Source organism: Anticarsia gemmatalis, chromosome 15 (assembly GCF_050436995.1).
Source record: "Anticarsia gemmatalis isolate Benzon Research Colony breed Stoneville strain chromosome 15, ilAntGemm2 primary, whole genome shotgun sequence".
NCBI classification, from domain to species: Eukaryota; Metazoa; Arthropoda; class Insecta; order Lepidoptera; family Erebidae; genus Anticarsia; species Anticarsia gemmatalis.
In genome coordinates, this window is record NC_134759.1 from 5,154,286 (window position 1) to 5,166,633 (window position 12,348).

The 12,348-nt window shown below is 40.4% G+C and overlaps 1 protein-coding gene across 1 annotated transcript in view; it reads right to left on the minus strand.

Moving 5' to 3' along the window:
* Positions 1–2,746: 2,746 nt before the first annotated feature.
* The window catches only part of LOC142978954 (sodium channel protein para-like), a 71,999-nt gene continuing 62,397 nt past the window's right edge, over positions 2,747–12,348 (minus strand). The window contains 14 exon segments of the mRNA XM_076123612.1: positions 2,747–5,896; positions 5,899–6,457; positions 6,540–6,743; positions 6,821–7,125; positions 7,203–7,473; positions 7,566–7,811; positions 7,892–8,086; positions 8,189–8,311; positions 9,232–9,354; positions 10,646–10,819; positions 10,890–11,161; positions 11,241–11,382; positions 11,467–11,582; positions 11,661–11,783. Of these exon segments, the coding sequence (XP_075979727.1) occupies positions 5,421–5,896; positions 5,899–6,457; positions 6,540–6,743; positions 6,821–7,125; positions 7,203–7,473; positions 7,566–7,811; positions 7,892–8,086; positions 8,189–8,311; positions 9,232–9,354; positions 10,646–10,819; positions 10,890–11,161; positions 11,241–11,382; positions 11,467–11,582; positions 11,661–11,783 (3,329 nt within the window). The 3' untranslated portion in view covers positions 2,747–5,420.

Consider the following 12,348-nt stretch of genomic DNA (forward strand, 5'->3'; position numbering starts at 1 on the left):
CAAAACCCGACAAATTACAAATACGTTGACGTCGCTTGATTGTGATTTTAAGGGCGGTAGTACTTTCGACTGTTGACCACGTACATAGTTCACGGGTCCATTCTCGAAGTTCTATTGGTAATTCTAAAGATGAATTGCATTCACTATAGTTACAATATGATTTATTAAAATCTTATTGATCGACTAATGTCAACATAAATGATACAAAATATTATGATAATCAATAAAATAATTTAATTAGGCTTACGTACTTCTATTCCATAATACTCTGTTCTATTGGTTCTAATTGATTGAAAAATAAATTCATGTTTCGTTTTTCTTAGGGACGCCCTGGCCCCGTCTCCAACAAGACCTAGTAAAGCCTAGCCATAAAATGGTAAGATGACTTTTAATTTTTATTTTAGTACTAGTGTGAAAAAGTTTTGATAGACTATCTTTTTTGTTTTGGCTCAGTTAAAAATAATTAACCTTTTCACCGCCAGAGTAATATTGAAAATCGGTGTTCCCCACGCCAAGCAATAAATTCCTTCGTTTATACCTACAAAATAATAGTCACGGGAAAAGTGTATATCGATAAAACTTCGATTAATTTTACGTGTTCTTATATTATGAGTAAAAATTGCATAAAAGTACCACAAAATTTTATTGAATTTCTCCCATGTGTCAACTTTACACTACTCAGTACTCATTACCCAAAAATAACAATGATATACACGAACAATTTGCATAAAAAAAGTACTTAATTCAAATATTTTATTCAAAAAGTCACAGCACTAATCCCAGTTGTGACGACACCTTTTGACGTTAAGAAACGCCACTGGCGTGGTCAGCGCTGCGATTTCAAATTTTGCCGCCTTATATTAGAGATGTACCAGTGTGGCGAGTCGGAGTGAAGTATAATATATCGTTACGTTTAATCATTCATCTGAATACGTTAAATTATAATCAATACTCAATTTTGCACAATTGTTTCGTACTCGTATCTTACGATTTTAATAAATGTAGAAATAAAATTTTCGTAATATTTTTCTAGTCTATAAAATTTATTTTGACACACACTTCTACACCTTCTAACACTCTCAACAGCTCTTCTGTCGTCATTTGACTTGAAGACATTTTTGTGGCGCAGATGGTGTACGAAAAATTTATTATACACAAGAATTTATGTACCTATTATTAATAACGTATTGCAACAACACTACGAGTGTCCAGCAGCGCGGGTGACGTCAGAGCGCGCCGTCTGATTCCGTCAGTGGCGTACGAAGCACTGTAAGGGATTCCGCTAATAGAGATGCGCGAGAGTTGCCACAAAATGATCGATTTGCACTTATTTAGTCATGAGTTTATCACTAGATATGGTAGTTTTATTACATATTTAGGTTTGTATTGAATCTAATTTAAAACATATCAGACAAAAAATTTTTTTTTCAGAAAGGAGTGAAGTATTTCAATTTGTTTTCGAAATATTGCATAAAGTGTTTAGATTGTAGTCCTTTTCCTTGCACATCACTAGTTGACGCGTCTTCACGTCTGTGGCGTGGATTTGCGGGCTAAATTTATACATTTTGCATGATGATTTACTTTGTTTTTTTTTCAGGTACAACTGTCTAATTATTATATGTCTTTGTGTAATAATGTAATAAATATGTTTAGGTAATAATAACAGGAGAAAGAAAACACTTGAAACGTATTGTTGTATGTTTATTTTGAACTATAAAAAAGTGATATTTTTGACGTGCTATCACGTCGATGGCGTCGTGAGCGATTTTCAATTTTACGTCTCTTAACGTCCGTGGCGGTGAAAAGGTTAACCTTATGATCTTTGTGCCTGGAAATTACGTACCTACACCGTCTCGGATATCATTATTATGTCATACATTAAGTTTTAAAAATCATCGTTCGTTTCGTTTGAAAGGAATTTAATGTTTTGACTCCGTACGCGTTGATGTCTAATCCATAGGGCGTCTATACAATATTGGTGTAAAGACATCTACTAAGTGCATGAGTAAGTAGTTAAACGGTTAACTCCGTTGTTGTGTATGAACCCTTGAACGTGATAACGAGATGTGAGTGAAGCAATTCAAGTTGGTATGTAGAGATTTATTTTGAGGCGTATAATTTATATATGTACCTAATTCCATACAAGTACGCTATACCTAATGAGTATGGTCGTCATCATCGTTTTACAGATTTTTTCAGTCAAATTCTTCTTGTTTCAGGATACAACTCAACTGTTCGGAATGTTTTCTATATCAATATAAATTAAACAAGTGTATAAAGACTAGATGAATATTATATTATCCACGCTAGTTAGGTTGTTAGGTACATAATAGTATACTTATCCAAAAACTTCATGACATTTTGTAATTTATAAAAATGTATAGGAAAGTTTTGTATATTATTAATAAAAAGCATAAATAAAAATAGACAATGCAGTTTTATTGTTGATTTTTCGACGTTTATTATAATAATATGATCGTAGTTTCAAGTGGATTGAATCAACAAAATAATAATAGTAAAGTAATATAGCTGTTTGGAACATGTTTTAGATTTCTGAGTCGGGCTTGCAGGGAGTGGGCAATAACAGCTGACCTTCTTATTTGCAAGTACGAGCATTTGTACCAAGTACGTAGTGTATTGGCCTTCTAGCTATTGCTGTCGCGGTATTTTTCATATGCCACATATGAATGATGATGTGATTGACCTATGCAGCAGAGACAGGTGAATACTCAAATGAAACTTCATATTAAAGCAGTCAAGTTCTATATTTTATCGTTTACTTAATTTATTTTGTACAAACTTCAACAATATATATATAATAAATACTCAATTAAACCTCTATCATTCGCAAACTGAACTCACTTTTTTGTCATAAGTATAGTTAAAATAAACAATACAATGATATTATAACTTATTGTCTAAACTTAATTAAACACAACTTCTTTGTGCAAATATGCCTAATAGTAGATATAACTTTGGTTTCACCAACATAAAGTATCGACAGACAGATGGTCGCATGTCGTCGAGCGCGCGGACCCTCTCCAACCCAATACCTAACGCTATTTAGGAGCTCAAAACAACTCATTATACATTTTATTTGTAGTTTATCACATGAATTTTAATTATGCAAATATGCATTATGATCATATTCTAAATATGGAAAGAAACCAGAATTTCGGTTCGACGTGTAGACTAGTGAAGTTATCATTAGGGGGAAGTCATCTACACCATCTTTCTTTTTTTAATTGTTCCTTATAAATTCTGATTCCTTTGCATAAGGATTTATTTCGATTTTGATAATGAGAGCAAATAATCATCTAGCTCGTATATAAAATGATCTAGCTAGCATGTTTATTGGCTAATCATATTTAATTAATAATCTAACGTGGTCGAGCTGTACTGTGACTGTCAGCTACTCGTACGTGTCAACAGTCGGTATCTAGTGTAAGCTCTAACTAAGTACATCGATATTGTCGAGTCAACTCATACTTAAACTAAAAGATCATGATTTAAAGTTAAGTGTTTGATTTAAAATTTTACAAACACGTCAACAAGGACATTAAAAACAAATGTTCAAGATCATCTTATCCGATCAGTCTTCCAAAGCGCAATATAATATTACATATTAAAGGAGAGAGTCGGAGTGGGTCCGCGCAGCTCTGTTCTCTACATAAGGTAGTAAGTGTTCGGTACAAGTGTACAACTGAGACAGAACGTATGAACGTATGAACGTATGAACGCATTGAACGTATTGAACGTACGGTAACACAAGGCGGCGGCGCGGAGTGCGCCAGAGACGGGGAACCTCGCTCGCACACTCCTCGCACTGTTCATTATAAAATTATCTACATAATCATTATTTGTAACCATAATTATTGCAAAATATGTGCAAAACGGTAAGCGTCTCTTTAGTTTTCGATACACTGACTCTTTAAACTTTGCAACACTTAGAATTGTCTTGCACTTCAGATTTCACATTTTATGTAAACGAATTGAAAACAACCGGCACACAACTATTCGGTGACATGTTCCGTACAAGTAATGAAAAGCGAAACCTCTCGTCGAGCACACGTTAACGTTATTGCTTCAAGCTTATTACGTATCGCTGATATCAATAGATAGTAGACATTATGATAAATTACGTGTTGCGACGTGCGGTTTGGGATCTACCCGGCAATAAGCTCTCAATATTTACAGAGTAGTAGAAAATTGACCACTTCCAAAGTTAAATTACAAAAATTGAATGATTCATTATTCTGTTGTGCTAGAAAAGACAATACTGTCACAGAGCCGGTCGTGTCGAGGTCGCGCCGGCTCGTGCCGGGTCGCGCGGCCGCCCGGCTCCTGCACTACCTCCGTCTAGCTAGAGAGATGTCAATCGAAAAATAAACAATACTTCAATAATATCTACCTTACTCGGTAAGGGACGTTCGATCTCTTAGGTATATCAATATTATCTTATTGCTAATTACAGTGTGATCTCTTTCAAGTAGCCGAATCGGTTGTACATCGTGAATGAACGTTAAACATTATCAACATCGTCAAAATGTAATCTGCAAGAGCAACACTCGTCGAAGCAGTACCAGCCCGCTCGCAATATCAGATAAATAGGTCCTATGTCGGGCGGCGCCGGGCGCGGGCGCAGCGCGGCGAGGGGAAGCGCCGCGCCCCCCGCGCCCCGCACCCCCGCACTAATGTAATCTGGGGAAGGCATTACATTAACTAGGTAATGTGGAAAGTGCGCGTTACATAAAATGGCTCGATTCCTATGATGCATACTGAATTAGGACGGAAGTGAATTCTGGTACCGATTTCACAGCTGATTTGTTAAGCTTACATAGATAACTTTGCAAAAATTTTTCTAAACTCTTAATTCCGAGGTGATCGACGGCGAGCCGACCTCGTATAGTCAGACGCGACCTGCGTCCTTCGGTACAGTGAGAAGCTTACAAATTGGAACTATTAAAACTATACGGACAAAATTGATATGAATCGGCGTAGCCATTGCTTCTCTTAAGCGTCTATTAGAAACGATTACACTAGCGCCCTGCACGCGGGCGAGTCGTTGACGTTAATGTATGTAATGTAAATAAAGTAGAGTCGGAAACGATCAGTGCTACATCGAGCTGCGTGCGTGACGCGATGACGCGATGACGCGACAAGCTGAACCGAACAAGCGACAGTCACTTCGCGTTGCACTCACACCATCACTACTCTCCACTGTGAAACACAACTTGTGCTATTGATCGACACCATTTCGGGGAAGTAAATGATATCTCACAATCGGTAACGAATCATCGAACTTCTTCACAATATTATTTAGTAGAACTCTGTTTTAGAATTTTACAGATAGACAGTGATATTCATCGAATACAAAAATAAGCTTTTAGAGTTTCCTCAATATTATCCAATACCTTACATTACATCACTAGTGACGAATAAAAAAGGGCACGCTCGCGAGAACGATCCTCTCCGATCGACAGGCTCCACTGCCCGGGCGCTTCGGTCGTCCCGGGTCCGTCCACGCGACGACAACCGACGAACGGATACGACTCGGAACGAGAGCACGGCGAACGCGCGAACATCGGTCGCAAAACAAACATCACTAAAGCTTCGGCCACGCGAATACAAAACACTCCGGTGAACACGTCGAACGTCTCTAAAACGCGAAAGAACGGTCCAAAGTAACGGCGCAGACGCGCGGCCGGGCGCCGGCGTCGCGTCGCGCCGCGGCCCGCCGACACACACCTGGACGTACCGCGAACGTCTAGCGTAAAAATAATTAAGTGCGCTTGGGTGGGCTCAACAGCTCGGGCAGCGGTGCGGGCAGCGGCAGCGGCGCGTCGTCGACCAGCGCGGGCAGCAGCGCGAGCGCCAGCGCGGGTCAGACGGGCGCCGCGCCGCCGCCCGCGCCCGGCGCCAGCACGCCCGGCGACAGCACCACGCGGTGCCCGTTGGGCGTCACGGCGTCCAGCAGCACGGCCGTGGCCGCGCCCTCGCCGCCCGCCTCGTCGCCCGGCGGCTCGGGCTCGGCGCCGGGCGAGTGCGCGCGCCGGTGGCGCCGCCACGCGTGCTGGATGAGGCGCGCGCAGTACTCCTCGCGCTGGCGCCACAGCGTGGACGACACGGGCTCGTAGCCCACCTCGTCCGGCCGCCCCACCTCCAGGTCCCCCGGGTCCTCGATCGGGTTTCCCTTTCTCGCGAAGAAGTCCTTCGTGAGCGCGTCCAGGATGTCCACGCAGAACATCATGTCGCCGCGACATATCGGAATGTCCATCGATATGATTTTGTACTTGTTCGGTTTGTGGATCTGTAGCGGAGGTTCGAGCACGTCCAGGAAGTCGGACAGCTGCTCGTACCGGATGTACTGCGTACCGTCCGGGTCGAACCGCTGCCAGATCTCGTAATACATGTCGTAGTCGTCGTCCGTGAGACCTTCCTGCACGTCCTCTGTCGCCTGTCAACATCAAGCATCACCATTAGTGCTTCGATCATATTGAGATATCGAAGTGTAATAAACGCTTGATGACGATAATTACCTGAGAATAGTTTTCGAGGATGACAGCGATGTACATGTTGATGACGATCAGGAAGGAGATGACGAGGTAGGAGAGCAGGTACGTGATGCCGATAGTGGCGGAGCCGCAGTTGCCAGGATAACCGCGCTCATTATCCGGCAAATCGCACTCCTCCTCGTTAATAATACCGTCAAGCACGCCGTCCCACCCGGCGGACGTCGACATCTGCATCATAATAGAAATGCGTCACGTTAATATGTCCAGTATTGTTCTCTTTTCTACCAATGCGTGAGATAACATACCTGAAATAGCAGGATCATACTCTGCACGAAAGTTTTGAAGTTGTAGACATCGTCGAGGCCACCTTTGTCTTTGACGTGCATGAAGAACGACATTCCAAAGATGGCGAAGATGAACATGACAAGGAAGAGCAGTAAACAGATGTTGAACAATGCTGGCAGTGACATGGCCAACGCGAACAGTAACGTTCTTATACCCTTCGCGCCTTTTACGAGACGCAGTACTCGACCGACTTTTGCTACTCTCACTACCCTCAGTAAAGTGGGCGACACAAAATATTTCTCTATAATATCACTCAACACCAAACCTGTTGACAAACATAGTATAAGTAGAAACATCCCAATCTATAGAAAAGGCTGTTCCGAAAAATGAAAATATACTCACTAAGTATGGAGAACATGACTACCACGAAGTCGAATAAGTTCCACGGCTCTACAAAGTAATGATATCGTAAGGCGAATATTTTTAATAGGCACTCGGAACTGAATATCACGATGAATATCATATTGAGATAGTCGAGCACGGTGCTGAACGTTTCCGACTGCTGGTAGTGGTCCAGAGTCATGGTCAACATGTTGAACCCGATGAACAACATAATGATCATGTCAAACTTCTTGTCCGTCACTATCTCGAACACTATCGCTTGTGGTCGCCACTGTAACAGATACAATATACAAAATAGATAGAGCACAAAATCATATCAAAGATCAGTAACTGCATTTGTAAAATATCAAATTGTTACTTCACCTTTGGTCTGGGTATAGCTTTCAGTGGCTTCTTGGAGCCCATTTTCTTCATGGCATTGTAGTATTTCTTCTGATCTTCAGTCATAAACATCTCGAGACTGCCACCAGCCTTTTTCTTCTGTTCGTTAAAGTTGTCGATGATCACACCGATGAATAGGTTGAGAGTGAAGAATGAGCCGAATATGATGAAGAATACAAAGTATAAATACATGTAGATGTTCGTCTCTCTGATTGGTTGGCGTCCCACCTGACAAACAAAACAAAGTTTTTTTATACAGCATTCAAAAGCAGGTATTTCAGGTAAAAAAAACATTTCCTTATTCTCACCTCTCTGGAATCAATAGCGTCGTTCATGATCTGTATCCAGCCCTTGAAGGTGGCCACTTGGAAGAGACAGAGGTATGCCTTGCCCACGTGGTCAAAGTTCATCGGCGAGTTCTCCCAGGTGTAGTTCTCTAATATACACGCGTTTCGGTCCGGTATGATCTCGTGGCTCAGCGTCGTGTGGTTTAGGTCAACGCACTGAAATATTACGCTCATTACATCATCATTCATCAAAACGAGTGGTTTTTAAACATTAATATGCATGTAATGTTTCATAATAATGTAAAGGTAATGAGGTACCTTAAAGTATTTTCCAGCAAACAGTTGAACACCCATGATGGCAAAGATGAGCCAGAAGATGAGACACACGAGTAACACGTTGAAGATGGACGGGATCGCCTGTACCAGCGCGTTCACGACAACCTGCCATTCATACAAATTTGTTGAACATACCACCCTTCTAAATCAAATTCAGTGCGTTTGCGATATTGTAATAAGAATTGAATCCATCAATTGTTTCACTATTTTTTTGACCAGCGTGCGATCCTTATTGCGCAAATTATAATTTATTTTTCTTAAGCATTATTTTGCAATGTGCATCGCTAATATTTTTGCAGATAGTGATTTATTATTTGATCGTTAGTTCAGATGATCATGTGTATGACATCGATTAAAATGATACTGGTTAGTGGTTAAGTTATCTACATAACATGAAAGTTTTTAACATCAAATACATCGAACGAAGCGCATAATTAAAGCAACACAAAATCTACGCTACTCTTACCTCATACTCTAAAATAGCCAGGGAATTAGTAGATAGTAATAACGCATGCGACTTGCCGACTCGTACGATGAAGATACAAGAAGAATAAAATCTAAGGTGCAGAATAAAATTAACATTCCAATCAACTATGTTATAATATAAAAGACTAATCTAGCTAATAATAATAAGATCAATGAAAAATAGACCAAAACATAGATGAGTATCTCTCCTAAAATAAATCCAATTGAACGATTTCTAAAAGAAGTTTAGACGAACAGTGATGATACAAAGCCATTCAGGGGTGCCACCGACCACTTCAACATGATTCGCTAATACTTTAATCCATAGTCGACTACTACCAATGATTTTGTAACAACTGCCGAAATTAACAATTTAAAAGAAATGAGATCAGGTGATTGATGCAGAAATATCGAAAAAGGAGCTGTACTCGATTGTTAGAAATATTATAATGTAAATAATGATCGTTAGAAGTTGAAATAGAAATGTGTTAGTGAAGTGTGGAGCGAAGTGTGTGGTGGATGGATGAGCTGGGTGGAGGTGGCCGCCGGGCGGTACGTACCCTCATGCCCTGCATGCGGCTCATGGCTCTGAGCGGGCGCAGTGCGCGCAGCGTTCGCATCGTTTTGAACGCCTGAATGCCGCCGGCGCCACAAAGCGCCGCTACGAAGTTTATAAGCGAGACCTGATGAAATCAAGGGTTGCATATTCAGACAATATATTTTTCAACAATTCAGTGTTAACAATATTTAATTCTGCATGGGTTACACCACCTATAATACTATAAAAATATTAAACCACCATGATTATCATCAACGTCATATAGAATTATTCCATATACTGGTAGAAGACAACACACGACCCATATCAAACCTAAGGAAATAATAGTACACTGGTATTGTAGAAACCTACTTGTAAGACATGGCAACCTATCTATATCAAAGTTACGTAACTTAGTTGTGTCGCTCAAGTTATACACATTTGTACATCGAATATATATTAAGGACAACAAAGAATTTTTGTGCGTTCAGTAAAGTCTTAGACAAAACTTCTCTTTTGTCCTTGAAATAAAGCTACATCACATACTGAGAACAGATAAATCTATATTGTTATATTGACATCAACAGCATTCAAGATTTGTGCCATTTTCAGTTCAATTTATTATGCTTGAAATATTTTGGACTAACACGAATAGAACCATTTAAGTTTTGTAAATGAAAACGGCACTATCTCGTTTAAGAGCACAAAGAATAAAGTCATATCGGTCCATGCACTTGAAAATACGAGGATTTCAAGTCACACGTGAGAGGCCTCATTATACTCGGCGATAAGTAAAGATGCTGTCAAGGAGCAGGGTTCGTGGGTAGAGAATCACATAGAAGCGGTATTCATAAACAAACATTACGACATCGAGAGCTCGAGGCAGCAAGGTGAGGCCGGTCGGAGTATCCACTGCCATAGACATCGAACAATCAAAGCTGCACGCTTTGAGTTGCGTTGCACATCGGTTATAAAGGTATTCAACAATCTTTGTCGGATAGTAGGACATAGAAGAGTCGTATCTGCAATGTGCGAGAGTGTACGGTGGAGGTCGATGTGCATCGCAACAGTACCGACAGTACCGACACAGACGCGTGGTCGCGTACTCACGCGCATGCCCTCCCAGCGCGACACGGCGCGGAGCGGCCGCAGCGCGCGCAACGTGCGCATGGAGCGGAACGCCGGGATGTCGTCCGCGCCCGCCATCACAGCGCCGTGGTTTACGAGCGACAACTAATGCGACACCATTCGTCATTTACTTATTAACTTGACTTACATTTAACCTACGGTTTCGTATACCTAGTACTGACAATGTACCCTTCGTTCGGTACGAAATAAATATGATCGTTATCCTTACTGAAAGGAACAATATTGACCTGCAAGAAAGAATTAGTACGATTCGACTATAGAGAAAATCTATTGGAACGGTTTATTACCATGACGATGATGAAGTCGAGCCAGCACCAAGCGTTCGTGAAGTACTTCTGGAAACCGAGGGCGAGCCATTTGATCAACATCTCGAGGAAGAATATGACGGTGAAGATACGATCCATATAATACAAGATGTCTTGAAGAATCGGTCGATGAGGTAAATTTACGTCTTCTAAAGCCTGTAAAGAGAAGTTATTATTAGATATGAGTCGGCCATTATTACTGTAACAGCAATTTTAAGAAACTTACCAAAGCCAAACTACTGAGCAAAATCATTGTAATCACAGCCGTTTCAAAATACGTGTTTTCAATGAGTTTGAAGGTCTTTAATCTGAGCATGCCCCAGCCCTGCCAGAAGGGTGACTCATCATCGCCGGCGAGGAATGGGAACTTCGCATAGCACGGCTCGGGGCAGCAATCTGCAGGACTGTCGTCGACTACTTCCTCGTCAGCTGCTACTATAATATCTGTCTTGCCCAAGTCTCCGTCTAGCTTTCCTTCTTCTTCCTCTTCCACCATTTCTGTGTAAATAATATATTATTATTATTCACATTTTATTTATGTGTAACCTGCAATTTTTTGGCGTGGTATCATATTTACCTTCTTCTAAACCTAAGTCTTCTTTGCTAGCGTCTTTTTTCTCTTCACCATCTATCGTATCTGCTGAACCTTTGTGACTTTCATCTTTAAAGGACCTGATTTTGTGACTGCCGTACGATTTTTGACTTAACGTATCGTCATCCTGTAACATATTGTATGATAAATGGTGAACAAATGAATTAAGAAAATATGAGGTTCATAAGATTAGCGTAATTTGGTGTTTTACCTGTATAGGATAACCGTGATGATTTAATTCGCAATCTAACCGGTTGTCTCTGTGGTTATCTGTTATCGCATTTATATTATTTAACAATATCTTGCCTTTCTTGTATTTATTGTCACCTGCAAAAGTAGTATGAAATCAGTAAAGTTTATTATTAGCAGAATCATATTTCAATATAATTAGAATGCCGTGTGTACCTGGTATAGTGAATTCCATACCGTCACCTATAGCTACTTCTACTTGGTCTTTGAGTTTCTTGTCCTTGTAAAGTACGGCGTCATCCAGGTCGGTGCCGAGCTCCAGTTCGTTGTCGACTCGCTCTGAAGAGACACAGCGGCCGCACAGAGCCGCCTTTAAGCCTACGTGTCGTTGTGTCCACGTGCGAGCGATGCCACCCGAACACCAAGCATAGAAATCAGACCGTAACAACTTAGATATCATCAACAATATTTTTGTTTGAAGTGCAGATTTAAATCCTCGATGTGAATACAGCAATGTGATCTGTTTTGTACGGTATGTTGACTTTGATATAAGTGTGCTTATTTGATTTATTTTGTCACATAAAGTAATTAATTCCAGTACAATAATAAAATAGCCCTCCATATTATTGTGAATAATTAATAATTTACAACCTTATATAAATAACAATAAAGTTAATGTATTAATGATTGATGAGTACATACATAATACGGTAACAGCAATAGAAGTAACAACATTGAATGTACTACATGCATAAACACACAAAGCCAATAATACACACATAGATACACAGATGTAGGTAGAGACTGGTCACACTCATAAGCGTGAACACGGCACAATAACGATTTAAATATAAAAAAAAAAATAAAAAAAACTTTGGAATAGACCATAATAAGTAAATAAGAG